The sequence below is a fragment of the Chionomys nivalis genome, chromosome 23, assembly GCF_950005125.1.
Source record: "Chionomys nivalis chromosome 23, mChiNiv1.1, whole genome shotgun sequence".
Classification (NCBI taxonomy): domain Eukaryota; kingdom Metazoa; phylum Chordata; class Mammalia; order Rodentia; family Cricetidae; genus Chionomys; species Chionomys nivalis.
Genome location: NC_080108.1, coordinates 7929681 through 7955646, shown reverse-complemented (window position 1 = coordinate 7955646; position 25966 = coordinate 7929681). Strand labels below are relative to the sequence as shown.

Sequence of the window (25966 nt, the reverse complement as noted above, 5' to 3'; positions counted from 1 at the left end):
GCTCAATTCTCAATTGAGCTGGAAGCTTCCTCTAGCATTATATCCATGTGGCCATCATAATGCTTATTGTCCTGGCTTGGTTTACACATATCCCTCTCCAGCTCTAGTAATTAATTTGAGAGCCGTGGCCATACCATTTGTTTCTTTGTCTTCAATACTTAGCACATAATTAAGTCTTTCTCTTTGATAATTGCAGTTTTCATATTACATCTTAGATGTGGACTCTGCAGAAGCTAGAACAAACTATCTATAACACCAGCATGTTCCGAAAGGACACATATTCATTACGATATGTGCTTGGTTCATCTAGCTACTCTGTTAGTAAACAGACACTTCTAGAATGCTTACTCTGTGTTGGGCATCGTGAATGCAAATATTAAAGAGTCTGGCGTTGGAGGACCTAATTGAAAACAAATAAGAATTAAGAACACGCAATGGCAGAGGCTCAGGGGCAATAAGCTAATAAGATAAGAGTGAAGAGTAACTTAATCTAAAAACAGTCTATCCTTGTATTATCATTACTCCTGGAAACACACTCTCCTCTCTTAACATGATACAAAAAGCTTCCCCTTTTATATTATAAAACCCTACTATAAAACCCCTGGGTGTTGGGAAACTGGAGAAAGGCCAGTTTGTTCCGCTCCAAGCTGTGTAAGGTCAGCTGTAGCACACACTGGGGTTAAAAGGTAAAATTTAAAAAATACATGTATATATTTAAATATATACATAAAAGAATGTATTCATCATCTTTTAAAACATGTCTATCCATGTTATTCTCTACTCAGAAGCCTTCCGTGTACCCTCTGGATGGTCTACACTTCTAAGAATAACAATCAGAATTCTTCATCACATGACCTTTATCCACTTTGGCAGTGCCTAACTTCACCATTTTCCTTATGTGCTTGTCTTAGTTAGCCAAGCTTCAGAACACAGGCGCTCACACTGGGCTGTTGCATGCCTCCCTAGCTCATCCAGGGGTCTTCTTTGTCTGGGATGATGCTTCCTCTTTCTATTCTTTTCTTTCTAATGAGCTTCTGCTCAACTTCAACTCCAAAATCTGGTGCTGTCTCCTCTCGGCTCTCCCATTCTTCCCGACAAATGAAATGACAACCCTTTTCTTTATTTGAGATGGAGGAGTCTCACTGTTTGGTGCTCAGGCCAGATGGGAACTATTGGATTCAGGTGATCCTCCACCCAAGACCTGAGACCACCAGAACTGCGGGTATATGCTGCTGTGCCCACATTAGTTTCTTTCCCTTCAGAAAGCACACTGTTGGGGACGGAGTGATTTCTCAGAGCTTACAAGCACTGGCTGCTCTTCCAGAGGTTCTGAGTTCAATTCTCAGCCACCCCCTTCCCCATGGCTGCTTATAACCATCTATGGGATCCAGTGTGCCCTCTCCTGATCCGCAGATGTACATGCCAAGAACACATCCGTATACATGAATCAGTAAATATTAAAAAAAAAGAAAGCACACTGTCACTTCATTGACACCTCTCTAGCTTTCCTTACTATTTAAGCCTGACTTTATCTTCCCATCAACATGACGAATCTGTGTTACTCAGAAGAATAAACACCTTCAGCTTTTTCATGTTATGTTTCTGTTTGGAGTTCTGGAAGGTCCCACTTACAAAGCACATACGAATCACACCACGGATAGGTAACACACAGAAGGAAACTCCCGGGCAGTGTTGGGGAGAAATGATGCAGAGCTGTGTGTCCACAAGTGGAGAGCAGTGCAGAGGAGGCTGCATCTTACAGCTCGGGCTCTGTGCTTGAGTGATGCTGGGAATAGTGTGGAACTTATGAGGAAGCCATCAAACTCAGGGAAGACAATGAGCCAAAAGCACAGAGAAAACGAAAACGTAAAAGGAAAGGAGATATTGAAGTCCTATTTCCAGTCATATGATCGATGAAATGTCTCAAAAAACCCTATCATTAAAGAGCTGCTGAAAACTCTGAACAGAATGCTTATTTTTAAGGGCCTAGTTAACATAAAAATAAATAAGAGGGATTTTCAGCGGTTAGGGACGAAACAGAAATGTAAATCCAGAAAAAGGAAGCTGAACAGTGAGTTAGTCCAGATCCAAGTGTAAAGGTTTAGTGTTCCAGTGAGGTCTGTGTGGAGAGCAGGATTGTGGGGGCCCAGAGACAAGGTTGAGTGGAGAGTCGTACTGAAACTGAACTCTGAAAGGCAACATCTTACACAGGAGGATAAACAAAAACACAAATGCAAAACTAATAGCTTCTCTGTGACATCAAACATACAAACCGGAACTCAACATAAGCAAAAAAGGCCCTGAGAACTAGTCAAAGCATTATTTAATATTGAGGAGGTCATACTGTAGGAACAGAATTCATAGATCTGAGTCAATCGGGAGAGGGACAGAGAATCTGTCTGGCTTGTAGGTGACAGGGGTCGGTGAGGGATCTCCAGTGTAGTGAGGCTGATGTGTGCTTCAGCTCCGGCTTGCTCCATGTGGAGAACATGAATACACTGTTAAGATTGATCAGGATGGCTCACAAAGAAGGTTCATCTGGTTGTCCTAGCTCGACAGTAGTGCCCATGAAGACAGCTAACATACCTCCCTTAGGGTCTGGGCTTTCCAAACCATCAGCTCAGTAAAACATGCCTTCACATAGTGAGTTTTTCCCGAATGAGCATATTCTGGTATCTTGAGGAGTTATATTATCATTGTAAAATAAAGGTAGCAGTCTAGCATGTGAACTTGATCACCCCTCAACACACTGACAGAAATTAAGTTTCAGGTTGTGTGAGCCTAAGCACCAGCTCATTAATCACTGTGATGGCCCAGTAGAACCGGTATCCTCTTACATTGTGTCTGCAGAGACGACCAGTCTCCCAGAACCTGTATTTCTCCCTAAGTGCAACGCTTTGAGTTAGTAAGGAAAAGAGATGGGGGTAGATTAAAGAAGTGGCCCGTGTTGTTTTTCACAATGGGAAAATATTTATTTGTATAACCTGGAGGGGGAGCGGGAGTGGTGGACACGTGGAGGCCAAGTGCAGCAAGCTTCAAAGCTGTTCAGAAATTGTTACTCATGTCACATAGCTTCCCGAGCTTGCTCTCCAGAAGACTGCAGCACAGTGCATGCTACACCTTCAGATAATGAGTGGCAGTCAAACAGCCAGTCAAGTGGAGAGAGGAATTTGATGGAAGTGTTGTTGCAAGGACGTGCTGGAGCAATACATTTGAATTCTGGCATTATGCCTTGGGGATCTATGCTGGACTTTAGGTAAGCAATAGAAGCTAGGCTGATTTCAGCAAGAGAGTCATGACACAGCTATTGAGTCTGGGTTAAATGTAGTGTGGTTGGTAGGTACTAAGTGAGGTTGAATAAAACCCACGAAACTATTAGATGATGATAGTCTGGTGTGCTGTGATACTAGGATTGACTATAGGTCGTGGAATAGACAGATCTGTGTTTGAATCATACTCTTATTAAAAGATGAATAACCTAGGAGATTAAATCTTGGTAGATTTATTTCATGATGTTATAAAGGTGATCATAAACAAAACATTAAATTCAAGCTCATACAGCCAGTGTTCAATCAACGTTAATCCACTGCTGCTATTGTTAGAGGAGGCCACTTATTTGTTTCTGGCTGCTCAGCCTCGAAATAATGCCACAGAAACGATATTATTTGCAATACTGTTTGGCCAATAGCTTGAGCATATTTCTGGATAACTTATATCTTAAATTAGCCCATCTCCATTAATCTATTGCCATAAGGCTCTGGCTTATTGGGTAAAGTTTCAGCATCTGTCTCTGGCAGGGCTACATGGCTTCTCTCTCCCAAGCCTATGTACATTTTTTAAACACACTGTGTCTCATTTAGAGATCTTTTATGTCTGAATCTGTCCTTATTATGTATCTGTAATACTTTTTTTTAAAAGATTTATTTATTTATTATGTACACAGTGTTTAGCTTCCATGTATGCCTGCAGGCCAGAAGAGGGCACCAGATTTCATTACAGATGGTTGTGAGCCATCATGTGGTTGCTGGGAATTGAACTTAGGGTCTCTGGAAGGGCAGTCAGTGTTCTTAACCTCTGAGCCATCTCTCCAGCTCTGTAATACTTTTCTTACCAGGGCTAAGTGCTTCTTAAAAACCTAAGTGGCAGTCTTGCTAGGACAAACAAGGCGCTGCCTGCTTGCTCAGCCTAGTCCAGCATGGCAGAGCTGTTTGTTGCCTCTGAGAGCCATGCTCAGAGCCTCATTTTTAGGCACACAGACAGTCTATGTTGCCATTAAGCAAGTTGTAGTGCCCTGTTCACAAACCCCATTTAAATGCTCGACCTCCTGAAAGAGCCAGAGGTTGTGCTGGCAGCACAGCCTGGAAAGCCGGCATTTCAAAACCACTCAGCTTTTTTTCTGTACTACTGAATCAGGAAAATCTCTCTTACAGGAGCTGCAGTGTGCTGCCAGCAAGCAGAGCCCATTTGAAAAAAAAATGTGGCTAAACTTTGTTTTTAATGTCTAGAATTTCTTTCCAAGCCCCCTCAGGTTTTACATGGATTTAGGCAGTCCCATGTTGGTACTAATTTGTAGTAGGAAGCTGCTTGTTTGTTTTCCCGGCAGCCCAGACTCCCGAAATAATCACACAGAAACTGTATTAATTAAGTCACTGCTTGGCCAGTCACTTAAGTGTATTGCTAGCTAGCTCTTATATCTAGCATTAACCCAGTTCCAGTATTTTATATTTTACCATGAGGCTCGTGGCCTACCAGTAAGGTTCCATGGCTTTTCTTTGACTCCGCTTCCTTTCTCCCAGCATTCAGTTTAGTTTTCCCTACCTAGCTCTGTTCTACCCTGTCACGGGCCCCAAGCAGCTTTTTTATTAACCAGTGGTATTCCCAGCATACAGAGGGGAATTCCACATCATTCATGACTTATGATCACTAGACAGCAGATGGATATACATAAAATAATAAATGAGCAACGCAAGGCTCCATGTGGTAAGTAGTAAATGAATGCTGAGGGTGATGAGAGAACTCTGTGTTAAGGGAATGATGAAGATGTGGAAAGGTAGACATGACCTGGGTATGGACAGCTGGGTAAATATTAGATAAATAGATAAGGAAGTGATGGGTACAGGTACCTTCAAGAAGACTGAGCTCAAGGGAGGAATGAACATGATATATGCTTGAAGAAGAGGACATCTGTCAATTTCATCAGCATCAAAAAAACTGGAAGATGACAGAGGAAAACCGGGAGGATGCCAGATGCCAAGGTAGGAATTCAGACTTTGGTGAACTGGGTTTCCACACCCACCAGAGACTGTGAATGGGTGACTTCTGTCTGAAGTCTGAGCTGCTTACTTCTGTTGTGCTTGCTCTCTGACTTTCCAGGTTAGCTCTCCAGGAGCTAAGTTAAATGTGTGAAGACTTTCTACAGACAGTTGCTGCAAAGTGAGGGGAAGCGAAGTCTGAGTCTGGGCTGCTCAGATCCATCCTTCAGACTTCCTGAGAACCACTCTGGGCTCTCTTCTCTAGGAAAAATCCTGGAATTCGTTACACATCTGAGATTACATATGCTATCCAGGGCAAAAAGAGTCAATGAGACAGGTCAAATCATTTTCTTCCCCACAGACATAAATCAGCCATAGATTAGTTTCAATCAGTTTGATTTTGAAATATATGGAGATTTTGCTTATTCATATAGCAAGTATGATAATCTAATCTATTTGTATTTCATTTCAATTTTTCTTGGTCTAAGTTTAGTACAAAGATAGAGGAGCAGTTAAGTCTTGATCTCATGTGTATTCACATTTCCATAATCATACCTTCTAAACATTTTACCTCCAAAACAAAAGAAGACATGCTTCCCTTCTATTTTTCTTTGCTTTTATATTATTTTATCTGAAAACTTTCCCATTAAATTACATATATTATCTACAATGACAGGAATTTACTTCTGCTTCCCATTGTATTTTATGTTTTAAAACCATTGTTGATTACTAAAAATTGTTATCTTGCCAGGTAGTGGTGACTCACGCCTTTAATCCCAGCACTTGGGAGGCAGAGACAGGCGGATCTTTGTGAATTCAAGGCTAGCCTGGTCTACAGAATGAGTTCCAAGACAGCCAGGGCTGTTACACAGAAAACCCTGGCTAGAAAACAACAACAAGAACAAAATTGTTATCTTGTTAAATAAAACTACAACCTCTGTACAGTTTTTGATTGTTGTGTTATATGGTCTCAAGTGATCCACAATTGGTGAAATGTTGAAACATGTTTGAAAATATTGCAAGAGCCAAGGTATAATCATACCTATTATTCAAGAACAGGGACTGACTTTGACAGTTTCATATATTATTCCTGAAGAAAAGGGCATTTTATGAAATGAGTTTTAAACTGTCTTTTGAGTCAGAGCTCCATGGAACTACAAAATTCCAATTCTTTGCAGTTAGTGGGATGTCCAGGCATGGCCCTAGGTTAACTTACTAAAAACATTTAGATGCAAATTTCAGAACTATTAAGTTTTCTAGTTTTTACCAACAATAACAACAGGATATTTCTGAGCACATCTCTTATTTATCTGATTTTTGTTTGCTTTGTGTCCCTGCCACTCAGCACTCATACATCCTGAGTGCTGGGAGATTGTCTCCAGAGAACAAAACCAAAATTGAGCTGAACGGTGAAGCCCGTGCTTGGTATTATACTCTTTCAGCCACAGCCCCCGACTCTACAGCAAATGTCTCTGGAAAGCCTTAATGTCTTTAATATGTGTGGCTGTGCTCACCTTTGAACAAGACAGCTCTGAACAACTGTGTCAGGAAGGTAGCTGAGGGAAGGCAAAGAAGAATCATACCAACTCCCCCAATCCCATCATTTCAGATACGTTAATGAAAACAGGTCTCTTTCTACTTCTCAGTCAAAATTCTATTACCGTATTAGATATTCAAGTACCTCTGAGACTACGTGACTAGTGAGGGGTCATTTCTAAGAAAGTAAAAAGGATGAAGTTGCTCTATTTTCAGTTCCACTTGAAGGCAAACTCTCTTTGGATTCTGACGTCACAAACTTTCCTCTTTACATCTCTACAGTAGAAGTTTCTGAGACATAGGAACTGACTATGATTGTCCTGTCCAGTGTTGTTGGAATGTGTTACTATGCACTGGAAGCATGCTTGGCATGACCAAGAAGCTTAAAATTTCCTTTTGGTTATTAAGTAATTCAAATTACATAATTCCATGTTTCTATTTGCTACCGTGACAGGGCAGTTCTAGAGTCATTTTTTTTTCTCTTGTCAAAGGGAATAATGATTTCATTTTCTGTTTTATCCATCTGTTCCCTCTTAGTTTCCCTAAAAGATTCTTTTTTCTTTTCTTTGAGACAGGGTTTCTTTGTGTAACAGTCCTGGCTGTCCTGGAACTTGATTTGTCAACCAGATTGGCCTTGAACTCACAGAGTTGCCTCTGCCTCCCAAGGGCTGAGATTAAAGGTGCATGTGTCACCATCCCTGGCAAAAGATTCTTATATAATAACTTTCTATTGCTGAAGATACTGCACACTTTGACAAAAGACCCGGAGAACCCAAGCTTCATCTCACTTGAAAGCCTCCCCACTGAGGACTAGCTTTCACAGTACTGGGAGGTTCTACGCAAGCTTGTGAGGGAGAGACACAATCAAATATCCCGACTCAGCTTAATGGACCACAACATAGACAGTGCTGTATGATAGCTCTAAGGGTGTAGTAGTGGCGCTCATATTTTGTTAGTAACCAACAGTTCTCTAATTGGATTTAAGGCCTATTTAGCAGGAGGGAAATCAGACCTGATCCTGGAAGCATAGACAACTACTCGAGGCTTCTAAAGTCGTGGATCTTGAAGGAGAGTTATGCCTGCTACCTTACTCAGTCAGTGTAATCCCTAACTGCATTTAAATATTTATCTTTCTACCCACAGATAAATGTAGCTCTAAAGACTCATCAAAGAAACTTATTCTTGGAACAGACTGAGACCAGTACCAAAAATTAAAACAAACAAAACAAAATACAACTGGTCAAAATGTAGAGAAGAAGTGATCATGGGATTCCCAGCCCCGTAGAATTTACAGCACAACTCCTGTGCTTAAGGCTTGGGGAGTATTGCAGAAGAGAGGATGGAAAGATTGTTAAGAGCCAGAGGACCAGGAAATCTGCTGGAAGATTGTGGCTCCAAGAATTGACAGGGAAGCTTCACCCATGACACTCAACAATACGGCTGCTTAAATAAGACCTGAAGAAGTAGAACACCTACAGGCCTGCTGATTTGGAAGGGGAAATTCTCATAGGGCCCTATCCACAGACAAAGAACGACAGGCAACTAGGGACTGTTGACAGCAGGATAAACACCCTAACTGGTTATTTAATACCAAGTGGTTAGTCCTAAAATCACATATATGCAAGTAACACTAAACAGACTGAACAAATTGTGTGTGTATATACTTTTATAGGTATGTAACCATAGCAAAGGAAAATAAGCCATGATTTCAGTGGAAGCAAATTGGCTCACGGGAGAGATTGGAGGGAGAAAAAGGAAAAATGAAAATGTTGTAATTATTTAATTAAATTAAAAAGTAAAATGAAGGTAAACATATTCTTATTTGCCATTCATAAATGCCATTATTAAAACTTATGTCCTTGGCAACCTCCTCCATACTTCTCTCCCTGGAAGAGCTTGGTTTTTCTTTTTTAGACCACAGTGTAAATGCTACTGTCTCAGTTCCACCCAAAGAAGCCCCGCTTCATCCTTTTCTGTCATGTCCTCCTGTGTGTCCCTCTTGTGACGCTTGTCTACAGGGAAGTATCTTTGTCGGTGCTCATTCCTTTTCCTGCTCCCCGTCTCTGGCTGAGATATAATTTATCTGCACATAGCAGCTCCCTTGTACTCAACACATATTGTGGACTTAATATTTGGTGAATGAACCAATAAATGGGATGGTCTTATCTTTTTCCGTTACTGATGATTTGCTAATCCCTCTCACTCACTCAGACCAGTATCTTCTACTTCAGATTTCCATTTGATCGCTCTAGAATGAAATTAGCGTCTTTCACAGAAACTGCATTTTCCCTTATCTTGGTTAATGATGTCTGCCCAATCTCACAAATCAGAAACTTCTGCATTTTGCCTCCTGATTTCCATTCATCTAGTACTTCTAAGACCCAAAAAACCGAGTCTGTTTTCCCACTGAAATACCTTCAGACTCATTCTTGTATAGTTTTAGTTCCGTGCCTTACCGTCCTACACCACGGCCTCTATAAGAACTCTCTAACAAGTCTCTTCCTTCATTCAACAAATGCTGTCCCCAAAACTGCTGGGCAAAATCTACCTGAGCCTGGGGAATAAGAAATGACATAAAATCTCTTTGATACTGAGAAATCTGTGTTCTGGGTTGTCTGCTGAATTGTGCCTGTTCTTGTAAGGTGTCTTGGAGTCCTAGACCCTGCAACCCCTCAGAATATGACAGATAAGGAAATAGAGTCATTACAGGTGTACAAATAAGAGGTCATGATGGAGCCCAGTTGTCCGCTTATCCAGTCTGACAGGGATTCTTATAAGAAAATGATCATGGAGAGTGAGAGCTGTACACACACACACACACACAGAGCTAGGTATGAGAGACGTGAGACTGGAGCTGTACAGTTGTAAGCCATGGAACATCCAAGGTTGCCAGCAATTCATCAACATCTAGGGAGAGGCAAAGAGAGATCAGAAAGTCCACAGTTTCAGAGCGACTATGGTCTTCTGAGACCTGAAGTGCCTAGAGCCACGAGACAATCATGTTCTACTATTTTAAGCCGTCTAGTTAGAGACAATTTGCCACAGCAGCCCTAGGAATCCAATCCATTGAACCACCACCGAGTGGTTATCCAAACCAATGTACAGAGGGGAAGCGGGTGGGAAGGAGTAGGGAAGGAGTGGGTGATACCAAGCTTGATCCTATTCCATGACCTGTCAATTTAGAAAGTGATTATGGAGTAAAAGGCAATTAATTTTACCTTTATTTTTATAGCTCCTTAGTTGAAATATTAGTGCCATTTGGTAGCGGTCACCAGGTGTCTGGGCCATGACCTTAGTATTCAAATGACAAGGCTTCCCATAAACCTTGCTTCTATTAGCAAAAGTTCCCACATACTTAAGATGTCCATTATAGATTTACTATAGAAGAATTATTATAGAAAAATTACAGACCACTATCATGAATGCATGCCCTATTAGCTACAATGAAATGAGTGTGATTCACCTTTGATAGTGAAACATAAAGATACAAAAATACTTTACTAACCTTAAAACTTGAGTTTAAAGCATCTTTCTGCGTCTTTTCTGGGGGGAAATGTACTCATTGGCTCAGACAGATGTAGCATTTTCTTGCTACAAGGTCTGTGTTTTGATAATTTTACAGAAATCTTTTCATAGAAGTAGTTAATTCATGGATTTTCTGTTTCCCCCCTTTCTTCGTGAAGCAGAGTGGCTACAGGTTATTGCTGCACAATGAGATGTTTCACATAGGGAGATTTTTATTTCTCTCGTTGACCTGCTTTTGCCGGATGTCGGCCTTTAGAACTCAAGCTGCTTCAAGCCCTTGTTGGGCGTGCCTTTCTTAAAATCATGCACCGATTTTCTGCCTTAATATGGCGAGACTTCAGCATCAGCTTTGGAGACTGGCATGAACACAATGCTATCTCCTAACAAACATTTGGAGCCTCTCCTTCTCACACATGGAAATACTCTAAATGATGATTGCATTAAAATTCCTGGACTTTCTCCAAATTACTGTCTTTTCCGCAAAGGCCTGACTCTTTCTCTCCTTGACTCTTTTCAAGGGTTATTTTCTTATCCATAGTTGGTATATTCCCTTTGTACATTTGGAGAGTATTCCCTTGTTCATTACTGATATCTGAGTGTTTGTTTTCTTTCATGCTCCTTAACATTAGCTTTCCTGGAATTCCATTGCACTGAGCTCCAATGAGAACTATCCCAGTTACCATACTTTATCTCTTAATTCACTGGACAAATATCAGTGGAGAGAATACTATATTATAGGAGTGCCCCATAAGGCATAGAGCTGTGACCGCAGAGGAGACAGTGTCTACTTCCCGGGAGTTGAGAATAAAAAGGTAAAGCTATCAGAAGAGTAAACTGGTGATTATAAGCCATTATGCTAAGGTTGTAACCATGACAATAACAACCATGTATTTGTGGGCTCACTTTCTTCTGTTGACTCTTTCAACATATAGTGTCTTACTCATGTCATCAGCTGCATCTGACATAAAGTGCACAGTGCCCACAGCACTGTGGTAGCAACTTTCAGTAAAAGATAAGCAGAGGAACTTCCTCAACTTGATAAAAAAAAATCTACAAATACCTACAGCTCATGGTGAGAAAATCAAAGCTTTCCCATCAAGAGGAAGGCAAAGATTCCACTTTTATTACTGTTCTGTAGCACCATGGAATGTCTGGCTGATTCAGTATGCTTAGAAAGGGAAATTGGGGGCTGGAGAGATGGCTCAGGTTAAGAGTGCTACCTTTTCTTCCAGAGGTCTTGAGTTTATTTCCCATCAATTGTGGTGGCTCACAACCATCTGTAATGAGATCTGGAGCAGCCCTCTTCTTGCACGCAGGCCTACGTATCTACATGCAGAAACTGTATTTGTGATAAATTGAAAGTAAAGGGGCTTGGAGAGAAGAAACGAATATACCAACAATGGAATGGAAACGAAACTGATTTTGTTTATTGATGATATAATTGTCTATACGGAAATTCCAAAAGATCAACAAAACAAATCTTAGAATGTCACTCAAATCTCCTGAAACTAAACAGTTCTAGCATGCTTTTAGGATGTAAGGTTTAGGATGTAAAAGTGTGCAAGCTGCTCAGGGGCAGGACTCGGATGTCATTTTCTCCACAGTCTTCTCAAAGTCGCTAGCAGAATGTTTGAAGCAGGAGAGACCTTCAGCATGAGTTTTATTGAATGGATGAATTAGAGGAGTATCTGCCAAATCAATGACTTATGGGATGGGTACCTCCTGCATAATTTTATTTATGTAGCAAGGCTATGTGATAAACAGGAACTTTTGTCAGGCGTGAGACATAGCAAACATTGCTGACTCAGTGTAAAAATATACTTTGGTGGAGGAATTGTCTGCAAGTTCTGAAAATCGTCAGTGCGACGAAGGAAAGATAAAGGTTTTTCCTTTGATAGCCAGGTAGCATCTGGCCTGCGGCAGAGAATATGAATGTGCTCTATTATAATTGGCAAGAAGAAGGAAGTAAACAAAAATCCTAATGGAATTTGAGGGTCTCTGAAGGATGAACAATATATGCAGAGGAAAACACCAGATTTAGTTTGGATACATAAAGATGGATGTCTCGAGATGAGCGCCCAAGTTCAGGCTGACAAATGATGCCCGTGTCAATCTCTCCCATCCCCTGCTTTCTAGACCCTTCCATCTCACAGTCAGTCTAGGCAAAAACATAGTAGAAATAATGTGTTATATAAGGTTATGTCTAAGGTCAAAAGGCGATGCCCAGTAAATTTGCATCAATAAGACTGAAGGCATTTTTCCGTGATGGATGAGAAGCAGAAACCCCCTCTGACCATGTCACATGTGAGGACTTATTTTCATCAGTGTTAGACAGGATGGAGAAAGGACTTCTGTTTTTAGGATAAAAGACGTGATTGGGCTATCTGTGACATTTCTGTTCAGGCAGGCTATTAGTAAGGGATAATATGGGGTACATGACAGGGAGCTAGGTTATATTTTGGGATCTTCCCCTTCTCAAAATGACCTTGGAAAAGCTATTTACCATCTGCTAATCTGCAATCCAGATAAATCATCACCACATAGCTACCTTACAAATTGGCTGCTGAAATCAAACGCAACAATCTCCATGAGATCTTTGCAAGCTGTAGTAGTCGTCTCTACAACCACAAACTTAGTTTCTTTTTCTCCCCTTTGTCCTACTTTTTCTTGGGGTGGGAGTTGGGGGACGATGGTGACACAGTCTTACATTGTAGCCCAATCTGAACCCAAACTCACAGCCATTCTCCTGCCTCACCATCTGAAATGAAGTCTATTACCTTTTCAGTAAAGAGCAAAAGAAGATACAAAGGAATAGGAAGACATGAATAGGAAGAATAAGTCAAACAAAGAAAGGAGTTCATTGAGTGATGGGAGACTGCAGGATAGGGAGAGAGAGGGTAGAGAGGGGTACAAGCAGCGATGGCAGGAAGGGTGCCAGCGCCAGCGCACAGGTTGATAAACAAACAAGAAAAGCATCAAGCAATGAGCAGACCGACGGAACCAATCAGAGATGGGATTTAGAAAATGTTTTTGCGGTGCAGCATCCCAATTAGCAGCCAGAAGTTTGCATCCGACAGTGCTTCCAGAGGAGACTGCAGATCCAGCGTGAGTCAGTATCCTTATTACACACTTATCACACATTCTAAATAGAAAGCACAACCATACTCACGCGGCTCTAGTTTCTACTCAGCTATGTAATATGTAACCGAGTGTCTGGCTGCTAATGCCAGGGCTTTCTCTTTGTCTAGTTGCTGCCTAGCTTCCCTCTCCTACGAAGGCCTTATTGAGGTTAGATCCCCTGCCGCAGGTATAGGTACTCAGGGCATCATAGTCTCTCCCCACCCCATATAGAGTTTGGCACAGTCCTAGATTTACATTTGTTTGTGCGATTGATCAATATTTGCTTCTGCTTCTCTGTAGTAGGGGGAGAGCCAACACTGTGTTTTTTTTTCTTAAGCATTCTATTTTCAACTGGATTTATTGACCGACAGTATCATAAACAGACAAAAGTCAGTAAGCGCAGCCTTAATTCTGCAAAGGTAGCATAAAAATGGCAGTATTTACAGAGGGACGTGGTATGAATCTAAAGAGGACATGGGTCCTGTGGGTACCTGAGGATGCTTGTTACTGATCAACATCACAGTTGGTGCAACTGAACCCTGACATGGAATAATGGTTCTTGTATTTATTGTTGCCTAAGAAACTTGAACCTTGTTACTTTTAGTGTTCCTCTGTGATTTGTTAATGTATAAATCAGTTCTCCAGGGCAATCTCAGTCCATGTCACATGTGACCGTCGTATTATTTGTTTCCTGGGTATTGACTAAGAGGGGCAATTTTCCAGTGGAATGTTCCAAAGCTCACTGTTCGGGATCTGCTTAATTGCATCATAATGGCGAGAAAGTTAATTCATAATTTACTTTGAGGCCTTTATTAAACCAATTTATTAAGAATAAAAAGGGCTTCCAAGGAAGATATGCCTGGTGGTGGTGAGTAATCATATTAGTCCAGATTATGCACAAAAAACAAGAAGTGTTTCTGAGAGAATATTTTAGTCCAGCCCCTGTGGCTTCTGTGGCAGGCCTTCATGACAAACTGCCACCGATTAACTCAGAGACTCTGTCAGCATGAAAAGCCACTGAGCAGATAGCTCTGCAGCTCTAGTCACTAGACTTCTGGCCCACCACATCTGCTTTCTCCCTGGTCCCACCGGATCAAACACAAGCTGATACTGTGGAGGCATTATTTTTCTCCTACTAATTCAGTGCCTTTCCAGGGAAACAGATCAAGTTAATAGTCAATTCTATTAGTATTAACACTCTAATGAAATTTAGGTTTTGACCTCAAAACCTCCAAAATCATATTGATTTCCCAGCCTTATTTAGGCCTCCATATTTGCCAACTTGTAATAGAACTTGGGTGCCTTGTCTTACAAAACGATTTTTTTTTATTTACCGTTGCTATTTCAACAGCAGATGGCAATAGAAACCCAGGCCCCCTGAGAGTTTTAGCGTCCAAGCATTGAAAGCCCTTAAATATCTCCTTGCTCCCTGCAGTCACAGCACTTTTTAACACTGATAAATTCTGGGCACTCCTTAGCGTTTCCTGTGATGACACCTTTAATATTGTCAGCTCTGCACATGGAAAGAAAGATTACAGGGGCCAGGAAGGGATGTTTCTTTAGTTAAGGAAATGGGAAAAAAGAAAGAAAGAAAAAGCCGACAGAAACCAGGCAAAGGAAAATGAGCTGAAAAGCACAGGTGGAAACAGTAAGCAGCAACAGGAAAGAGAAATGGAAGGACACATAACCAGAGACTGAGGGGAAGATTCTCTCCTGTTCCTAACAGTTTACTTTTAAACTCTGGAAGGCTCAGTTCTCCCCTGGGATCCTTAGCCAGGGGTGCTGGCCCCAGAGCAAGGCCAGAATTCCTATCTCAAATTTTCAAACTCCAGAGGCAAGAGAATAATAGATTTCGGGGGGGGGGGGCGGTGGATGGGGCGATTCAACATCTATAAGACGTTTTCAACCATAACTATCTGTTGCTTGTTCCCTTGATTTTTTTTTATCTGTTCCATAAATACACTCTCCATGTGTTATATAACAACATAAAAAGGCTGCAAGCAAATGGGCGTTCCCCAGTGGCAGGGGATGTACCATTCTTGCAGGGGAGTGGATTTCAGTTCCTAGAACCCACTTGAGGCATCTCACGGTCATCTGTCATTCCAGCTCCAGGGCGATCCTACACCTCTGGCCTTCATGAGTATCTGCTCTCTCGTGCACACGCTCACACACAGATACATGTGCGTATACGTAATTAAAAGAAATCATTAAAGAATTTGGCAGTCATATGTGGTATTTAGCTATACGTAGTATGTAAGCATGGTAGGTACATACAAACATCCTCTCTACTTAACCCCATGGGCCTCTATGTTTTTATGGAATTGTTAACCCTTTTCTCCCTACCTCCCATTTCCCCCACCTCTCTCTCTCCATTCCTCTATGTAGCCCAGGCTGGGCTGGAACTCAGATGTTTCCTGCCTGAACCTCTGAGTGCTGGAATTACAGCGGTGCCAAGTTGTAATCACGGACCTCAACAATTAATGACTTGAACAGGCTCTTCTTCAAGTCTAAGGAATACCCTTGCACCTTGGTGCATACGTCAGCGTGTTAGCCCCCTGCCCTCACTACTTACATTCCCTTCTGTGGTTTGGGCAGAGAAGTGTATGGGAGGAAACTCGATTAGAAGCTGAATATTCCTGCTGACTACTCTGCGGGTGTGGATGCCTGGAGCTACCTGCCCCAGAGTGCTAGATAGCCCTATACATGGAGAACAATGGTCTTGCTAAGTCTGGATGCTACATCTAGGAATATATTTCAACATCTAGAAGCAAAATGTTCATTTCCAAAATGTTAGACAGTGGTTTCTAAACCTGTGGGTTGGGACCCCTTTGGGGGTTGAATATCAGATATCCTGCATATCAGATATTTACATTATGATCCATAACAGTAGCAAAATTACAGTTATGAAATGGTAACAAAATATTTTTATGGTTGGTGGGGTCACAACACCAAGAGGAACTGTATTAAAGGGGCACAGCATTAGGAAGGTTGAGAACCATGGTGTTAGAGCTAGAAGACGCCATTGACCTCCATCTTGTTGCTTTGTGTGATAGATGAGAACAATTCAGTCTTACACAGTGAGAAGCGACAGACCCACAGTGTAGAGCTTAATGGAACCACGGCCTGATCTAAGGCCACTCAGCTTCTTGAGAAATGTAAAGCAAATTTAGTTACAAATAAACTGCTTCTGCCCAGGCAAGAGAGGTAGCTAGTAAGTAGAGTAATTCCATTTAAGATCTTATTTCCACAGTGTTCTCTGGAAGGATACTTAACCAGGGAGTACCAGGGTCTCCTCAGCTCTCATGATAGCAAGAGCTTGGAGTGGTCCTTGAGTACAGAAGGGCGTCTCTTGTGCTGAACACTGGCATGTGGATGTCCTGTGGAAGGGAACCTGTTTGCTGAAAAGCACACTGGGAAAATCACCACAGGCTTGTTAGTCTGTACCAGTTTTCCTGTTGGGCAATTGAAGACTTAGTGATTTTGGAGAGAGTTTTGGGTCGGGCCAGGTTGACAGAAATTTAACTCAGGGCATTTCTTCTATAATGTTCCACCCCACCTCATTTCATGGAGAGCTTATTAGAAAGGGCAGACAACGCCGCCCATATCAGTTGTCTTACTAATGCAAAAACATAGCTTAGAAAATTCCTCCTCTTGGATGCCTCTAAAAATGACTGTGTAAGGCTATATAATTTAAGGGATCTGTACCCAGTAAAGAAAGCACTGAGGAGCCAGAACTGCTTGTAAGTCTCAGCAGCACAAGCAAAATCCTTCCAGATTTTGCATATGACTACCCCTTTCTTTCCGCTTGCAACCTCTGCCCACAATCCTCAGAATTCCGCTCGTACTACCTCTTGTGAGAATCGACCCCATCACAGGCAATTCCTTCTGACCATTTTCCTGTTAATTCTGAAGGTCACCCGTATTGCTGGGATCTGCTTAGGCTGAGTTTCTTTGAATTCTATTTCGCTGCTCCAGTCAACCGTTTCTCTAGGATGCTCTTTGGCTTTGAATATGCGCCATTACCATGCTTCTGTCATTTTGCATGCGTTGTTAAAATGTTTGGCGACTTTTTCATTTCTATTTATGATTGAAGTAGTGTAAAAGTTGGCAGAGGGTTTCCATAAGATCTTTTTTTTTTTTTAAAAAAAAAAAACATTTACCTCTGTTTTTTATTTCTCAGCTCTCAGGTTCTTCTCCTCAGAATCCCTATCAGAATCCCACCTGTGTGTTTTTGTACCTTTGTTCCTTTCTTCCTTCTGTCCCTCCTTCCTTCTCTCCTCCCTCCCTTCTTTTCTTCCTTCCTTCCTTGCTGTGTATCCCAGATTAGTCTGGAAACTGCTATTCAGCCTGGTGAGCTTTCTGAATTACAAGGGTGGTTGTTGTTTAATCAGAGGGCTCTCAGTTAGCTCAACTAATTCAAGCTGAGCATTCACGGGAAGGGCTTTTACTATGGAGGCCAACGTGCAAATGAACTCATTTAGCTTCCCTGGAGGAGGGAGCAAGCTTGCACTCTCAGAACTGTTTTGAGTCTTGGTTGAAAAGACTTGTCTACATAACTTGGTATGCCATCCTGCACACACATCGGTGTGTTTGATGATCGCGAGTGTCTTTATTCCCATTCTCAGAATCTGCCCTCAGTCCATAGTGTTCTTGAAGATGTCCTCCTCATTTCCTAAGAGCCTCTCATAAAGGGCAGCTAACCACCTTCCATATCAGCGGTTTTACTAATGCAGATTATTAATGTATTATAAAATGTCTCTAAAACAACTGTGGAAGGCAACATAAAACAGACTTGGTACTAGGCGAAGAACGGCTCCGAGGAGCTGAGTGCGTCTCGGTCTCAGGGGAGAGTCCTAGGTCTCTGACTGATCTGGGTTCTGCTGAGCAGATTTGCTCTCTCTGATCTATAGGTCCTTACACACAGTGCTATTTCACTGTGGCCAGTTTTCATGGATGACCTCCCCAGAAACACAACCTAGGGGATGTCATTTACATAGAATAGTTTCGCTTCTAAGAGTTTCTACTTTCGGATGTTTCAGGTACCTACAGTTAGCCAACCATCATCTGAAAGTGGCAACTGGAAGACCCCAGAAAGAAATAATTCTTAAGTTTTAAACTGTTCACCATTTGGGATAGTGTAAGGGAACCTGCTCCATCTCCTGTGGACACAAGCCATCCCTTTCATCCAGTGCTGCATACGTTACCTGTACACTAGTCATGTATAAGATGGCTCAGTTACTGGATGGATCATTGGTGTCATAGAAAGGTGTTCAAGTAGCCCGTAGTTAATAATGAATTCTGCAGCATTAGGGTAGGAATGATGGCCATTTTGACATGTCAAAGAAAAGCTAAAACAGTGTTTTCTTTCATGGAAGACAGCAACACTCAAAGCAAGGGAGAAAAAAAAATGTGTTGAAGTTGCTAAGTTTTGTAGAATACTCCATCCATAAAACTGTAAAGAGGAAAAAAGAAATCCATGATAGTTTTGTTGCCAAAGCTATGTCCACAGTATGTGATGAGCACTCACTTAACTGGGAAGAAGCTATAATCGTGTGGTTTGGTTCTTTCTGAACCACTGGGGGTACTGCAATGTAACGGCTATTCAAGATATAAAGACTGGGGTCACAGAGTCCATAGTCCTGTTTCCAAGGAATCTAAAGCTAGGTGGTATGGGAGGTCCTTCTGTATATGTGTTGCTTTTATTGGCTAATGAATAAAGAACTGGCTTGCCCTGTGATAGGGCAGAGTAGAGCTAGGTGGGAAAACTAAACTGAATGCTGGGAGAAAGAAGGTGGAGTCATGAGATGCCATGTAGCTGCCAGAGGGGAAAGATGTGAGATGCCAGCTGGAACTTTGCCAGTAGGCCACGAAACTTGTGGTAGAATATAAAATAATATGATGGAGGAGGGCGGCCGGGTGCTAGGAACTTAGCCCTGTCGCTCATATTACAACAATAATAGAAATGGGTTAATTCTAGATGTAAGAGCTAGCAAGCAATACACTTACACTATTGGCCAAACAGTATTGTAAATAATATGGTTTTTGAGTGATTATTTCGTGGTCTGGGCAGCCAGAAATGAACGAGCAGCCTACCCCAACAGCTGGGGTTCCACCGGTTCTGAGTCATCCACCAGTTCTTCCCGCTTGACTTTCTGTGACATTTCAAAATCAGCTGCCCCATTCACGGTTTCCCTGGAAAATTTCATTCCTATTATTTGATGGAATCTCAGGAGGAACAGGAGATTAAGGTGTGGGCTGTGTCTGTGAAGCTGAGATGGGAGAATGGAGCCTACCCTGGTAATGGGGATATTGTTCTGTCTTTCTGTATTGGGTATAGTTAAAGATGATTCAGATATTATTTAAAAACAGCAATGACTAGTGTAGATGGCTCAGTTAGACAGCTTTTCTGTCTACATAGATCAAATTAGCTGCAAAAGAAATCCATTTCTGTTTACTTTATGTCATGTAAAGAAAAACCGAGGTGAAAATTATACAGCTGTATGGTATTTTAAAACGCATTTTATTTAATAATTATGTTATGCAGCTATTTGAGTTTTGCAAAAGCATTAGCAAAAAGTTTTAAAATAATTGGATTTCCAATTTCAGTTGGTTATCTACTCTAAGGAGTTTAATGCCTTAATGGGAAACCTGTTAAAGACTCATTGTTCTATTTAAAACAGAAAATAACTCTTCCACTATGTGGTTAGTGGTAAGAATTCTATGCTATGTTATCTTGGCGTAGCAGCCAACTGGGCACACATAGCATAGACTATAGAATAGACTACAATGTGCTGGGTACCAAGATATTTCCTGTTAAATGCCCTATTTGTGATTAGATTATTTCATCACCCAGCCAGAGGTATTTATATAAATAATTTCATACTTATGTGTTTGAGATTATGTTTTGAGTGTGGGTCTTCAGTATTATTGAAGTTACACAAATCCCATCTACTTATTATTTTCATTTTCAGAGCATTTGGGCTAAATATGTACTCAACTACTGCTTATTGAAGATCTGATAAGTACTTTGCAGAAAGTTGTAAAGTTCAATACAATTCTCCCCTCTGGCTCCTTCATCTTATCAGAGAATTGGAATTAGTGATTATGTCTATAGCAGAGTTCATTTAGCTCAAGTGGAAAGACTGGTAAAGGCGAAGCAAGATGCTTATTAGGCAAACTGCTAATAAGCTTCTCTTAATAAAAAAGGAAGATAGGGAGTGGGAAAAGCTTTAAAAGGATGCACGGTTAGCACTCTCAGAAGTCCAGTCTTTGTGTTCATGACCCAAATGCAGAAAGGTCCCGCACCGAGCCCCACCTCGAGGGCTCTTCACAGGAGCAAGGTGAAGTAACACTACTGGAGAACAGGCTCCACACTGGCCTCTTCACCCAGACAGCATCATCACCGTGAAGGGTCATGTGTGGAGACAGACCATTCACAACGGGGTGCTGATTTCACAGGACAATGCGGAAAGTCAGTATCTTCTGAGCTGTCTCATTTCTACCCTGGGAAGTCTTTGCTATATATAACAGCCTAAATGTAGGATACTTTTTTCCCCAGCTCAAATCAGATTACAGGAGACAGGTCTGTATGGAAGAAGTATCTGATATGTTTTCAAATACGAGGCGGATTATTTTAAGTAAGTGTCCATGAGAAGATGACATAATGCCTCAGAGAAGCAAGATTTAGAAAAGATAATAATCTCATATGATTATTTTGGAAATAAAACCAATATGACAGATAGATGAACATAAAGGCTAGTTAACTAGCTAGCCAGCCAGACAGAGAGATACAGCCAGGTACCTAGTAAGCATACGATTCATGCTTCTGAACTATTCTTTTGAAGGACTACCCATGAACTATGTTGCCGTACAGGTATCCACAGGGACATCCCTTCCCAGCACAAGGGTTATATCTGTGGCTGAGGTACCCTGAAAACAAAGCTAGGTTTCATATTCTCTCCCTTCCCTCTTTTCTTCTCCCTACCATTCTGATACCGATTCCATCCAGCACTCATCCTGGGTCCTCCACTAATCCTTATACACATTGTCCACTGCAACAGTTATATGGTATTTCAAGCACATATGAGCATTTGTATCAGTTCCAATGAGTCCTGTGAAGGAGATGGGATTTTACATTTCAACTTTAAATCTAGCCCCTGCCACAGTGCCTGGCACATAGCACAAACTTCATAAATAATTGCCAGGGTAGAGAAGAGGTATGGGTAAGGGAACAGAGGGGAAGAAAGGGGAGGAGGAAGAAGAGAAGGAGAAGGGAAGGAAGTGTATGTGGGAGGAGGAGGAGCAGCTCGTTGCAGTTCAGTGCTGCATAGAGAGGCATTATAATATTCTCTTACCCTTCTAGGGAGATGGCCCGTTGCAGAGTCACCGAAGGCTGCCGAGTTGTGGTGCTGTGTTGGGAATGACTATAAGAAAAAAGAAAAACAAAATAAAAATGGGAAATTTATGCAAAATGCCTTTGCATAGCCTAATAAGTCTTACTCTCAAGAAAATAACAAATATCGAAATATCCATGAAATTAAATGGCTAGTGATAAGGTGAATCATATACCAGAGAAAGGAGCCCTCTCCTAGAGAAAGGGTTAGTGTTCCCTTGTAATTTGGGCTCAACATGTATTATTCTAAAGTAAGCCTTAAATGATACTTAGGTATGACACAGAGCATAAATCATCAATTTGATTATGATGTCATGTGTTTTTATATTGTCTGAGAATTTTATAAATGTCAGAGGCAGTGGACATCTGTAGTGAAGCAGTATTTACCTGACATGACAGGGCTATTGTACACATAAACTCATAATGACTGTGACTTCGTGCACAAGACATTCATCAGACAAAATCTTAGCATGGATGGGGGAGGGCCTATGCAGTTTCACCCCTAGCTAAGAAGCTATTGACAATCAGTGGCTACGAGGTAAGGGAGAACCATTTTTCCTCAGGGATGTGGCCCCTGAGAAATGGTGCTATACCCATGCAGATCTAGGTAGCACTAATTGGACTCAGGAGATTCAAATAAATGAAGCAATGTGTCTTTCAAGCTTCAGAATATTTTTTTAAAACAAACTTTGTAGAGAGAAAAATGTAGAGTTCAATAAAAATCAATACTCCCCCAACCCCCCAAAAGACTAACTTACAAATCATAATACTTTATTAGTTCACATTTATTTGTAAATTAATCAGCAATGATTCAGGTATTTTATTAAATCTTGAAAAATTGGATTTCCAGTTGAATATCGGTCTTGGAATTTGATGTGATTCATTATTTTGTTTTGGTTTCATATAGAGAGATTGATTTTGTGTATAAGTAGTTTAAATCAGCATAAAATCTAGCACCAATGATAATTTATATCAGCAAATAGCTTTTAAACATATTTTATATGCTTATGCTATTGCTTCTACCAAGTCTATGAGCTGGATTCTGTTTAATAGAAAAATTGAAAAAAAAAAAAAGAGCTTGCTAAACGTCATTTAATCAATACTTATGCCTGAATTGCCATCTGGGTTGATTGCAGAGCCACCGCAACTAAAGATATGGAGAACCTTTCATCTGAGAAAGGAATAATAATTATCCAACAGCAAGCTTCATTTGAAAGAATTCGGTCTTTTACTACTGTATGAACCTTCCATTCTTAACAACTCCTTACACATCCGTATGCATTTACATAATTTGATACATGCACAGAACACTACACGTATGACTCCCTTTCATAAACTAATTGAAGCATTTTGGACAATAGCTATTTTTTTAGTTCAATAAACTATTATTTTCTATTCATGTACAGTTTATTTAGTCATCCTGGTAGTTGGATCATTAGAATATTTCTATTGTTTTGCTATTATGTATAGTGCTGCAGTGACCATGCTGATAACGGTTACCTTTTTATTATTTTTTGATCTACTTTAGGTGAATTACTTCAAACACAAACAGTTACTAAGTTCTTCATTAATATTTTCAGGTACGCTTCAGACCATGTATATTGCTTGTTTCTCTCTCTATATAGATAGATATACACAGCACATACACACACACACAATGTTTACTGACTCCATTTAGCATATTTTTGGAATGACCTTTTGGGACTGAATAACCTATTAGGGGACTCATCTCTGGATATATCTATATAACTTTCACCCCAATCTTAGAGCCATTGACTTTATAATAAAAATAATTTACATAGCTGTGTGTACTGTGTGTGTGCGTGTGTATGTGACACAGCATATATGCAGAGATCAGGGAACAGCCTGAATGAGTTGGTTCTCTCCTTCCACCACGTGGATTCCGACAGGTCGAACTCTAATTGTTATTCTTGGCAGCTACCACCTTTTCCCGCCAAGCTTTCTTGCCAGTCCCCGACTTCATAAGTTTTAGCACCCATGAAAATCTAATCGATGCAAAGTGAGACTCAGAGTTACTATGAACATCTCCTAATTTATGAGAATGACTATTTCTCCCTAAGTGTTTATTTGCAATTTTATTTATTTTGTGCCAACTGTACAATTCTTTATAATTTATCTTCTAGTTGGTGAGAAAGTACCAATAGTTCTTGGGTAAAGATCGATATCGCCTACTAATCGTGATTAATGGATAATTGGGATCCCTGATAACTTTGCCCTTATTTGCCCAGCCCACATAATTAAAACAAAGGAATACCCAGCAGTCTCACTCTTTCCCGCTTCTGCATAACCATTGCTCTATCCTGGATTGACACAATAATGCTATGTTTACAGGTTAGTAACACAGCATGCGACAGGACAGGAAAGTGCTCAGAAAAAGGGACTCCTGTGACATTACACATGAAACGACAATCAGTTCTTGGTGGAACATAAGTGGGAAACAGATCCTACTACAACATGCAATGATCCTTCTACTCTAGAAATACAAATAGAGTGAATTATTAGAGTGTCAAGACCTCCAGACCAAAGTGAAATTTTGTTGTTCTCAGACTCCACCAGTATGTGTGTGTGTGTGTCTGTGTGTACTTATACAGTGTGTGCAGAGGGTACTTATACAGGGAGATGCTGCTTGATGAGGATGATTAACATTTTAAAGACATAGAACACCTTCCTGTCCAGAACTAGCTACACGTAGTGGTCACTTCTACAACTAAGAAATTACAGGTAACCGCATCCTTGCCTTTTTACCTCCGGAGGCAATGAGGTTAGAAAGGCGGAGAACTGAGAACTTCAGGAGAAAACAGCCAAGGCAAAAAAAAAAAAAAAAAAAAAAAAAAAAAAAAAAAAAAAAAAAGGAAAACTTATGGCTTTTAACATTAGAGCGTTTAGGAGGTATTATCACAGATTGCTGCCATCTTCCTCATTGCTGTAGCTTTCCAGGCAAGCATCCTTCCTGTGAAGCTGTGGGTGCCAGGCCTCCCCTCCCTTCCGTGTGGGTAACACACTGGACCTGGCTTTTCCACACAGTCACAGTGGCACCCAATGAAATCTTATCCCGGCTTGTCCACATGTCTGTTCTCCTCCTAGGTCTCGCAGGTTTTCAGAGCACAGCACTGCCTGTACCATCTCCTCAGTCTCAGCCCGTCCTTCATCAATGTCTGTTTGAGGGATGAACACCATACCAAAGTTCCACTTACTTGAAGAACCCCACACTTTATCTTTTTAAAACTTGTAAGGACCTTGAGAATCGGGTATCCTATCTATTTTTGACAGAAGGTAAATTAAGGCTTAGATCTTCCAGCCGGATGAAGGCAAAAGTGAAAGCACTCAGAAGTGCGCAGCCAGTCCACACTAAGGCTTGGGCACATTATGAGGGGAAGGAAAGAAAATATTTCTAGGCAATATTAATGTTTTATCAAACACAGAATACCAGTTTTTCATTATGGACATCAAAATTCTATCTCTATAGCTTTCAAAATCATGTTTGCATGCCTCACTTGGAAAAGTATTTTAACTGTCCTACCCAGATTGCCTTGATAGAAAGTCCTGGATACTGATGAGACCCTGGGTGGCAGTGGAGGGGAAGGATGAGCCTGACGTGGGCTCAGCCTCACCTCACCACACTGATCTTGTCCTTTGCCGTCTTGTGAAGAAGAGACCTCTGGCATCAACTCTTTATTAACGTGGAGGCGCCGAGGCACTGGGTCTGGTGACCGTGGGGTAAATCTTGCTCAGGTATTTCTTGGAACTCACATGCTAGGAGAGCATTTTGCCACTGAGCTATACTCCCTGCTCTTGTCAATACATTTGAAGATGCAGAGAGAGGTGGCAGCCCCTTAATCTCTCTAAATCCTGCCATCTTTGGACAAAACTGAACCAGAGCATACACTGTAGACGTCATTTTCTAAGAATTCTGACTTTCCAAGGGAGAGTTCCAAACGGTTGCTTAAGAAAATGGCACGTCAATGACCCTGAGAGACGGACTTCTACCGCCAGTGTCCCTTTTTAAATATCTGAATTGAAATTGTTCTATTATACATGGAACTTAAATGATAACTATCTGAATTTTCTCCTTCTCCAAAGGAGGCAACTACCATCACAGGTAAGGTTTTTCCAGTATTTT

General features: G+C 41.1%; 1 protein-coding gene across 19 annotated transcripts in view; it reads right to left on the bottom strand.

Moving 5' to 3' along the window:
- Nucleotides 1-25966, bottom strand: part of Dlg2 (discs large MAGUK scaffold protein 2) — a 1644347-nt gene that overhangs the window by 305165 nt on the left and 1313216 nt on the right. For all 19 annotated transcript variants that reach the window (XM_057756268.1, XM_057756265.1, XM_057756266.1 and 16 more), the window contains one exon: nucleotides 21788-21856. In XM_057756268.1, coding sequence (XP_057612251.1) covers nucleotides 21788-21856 — 69 coding nt within the window. The remainder of the gene's footprint in view (nucleotides 1-21787; nucleotides 21857-25966) is intronic.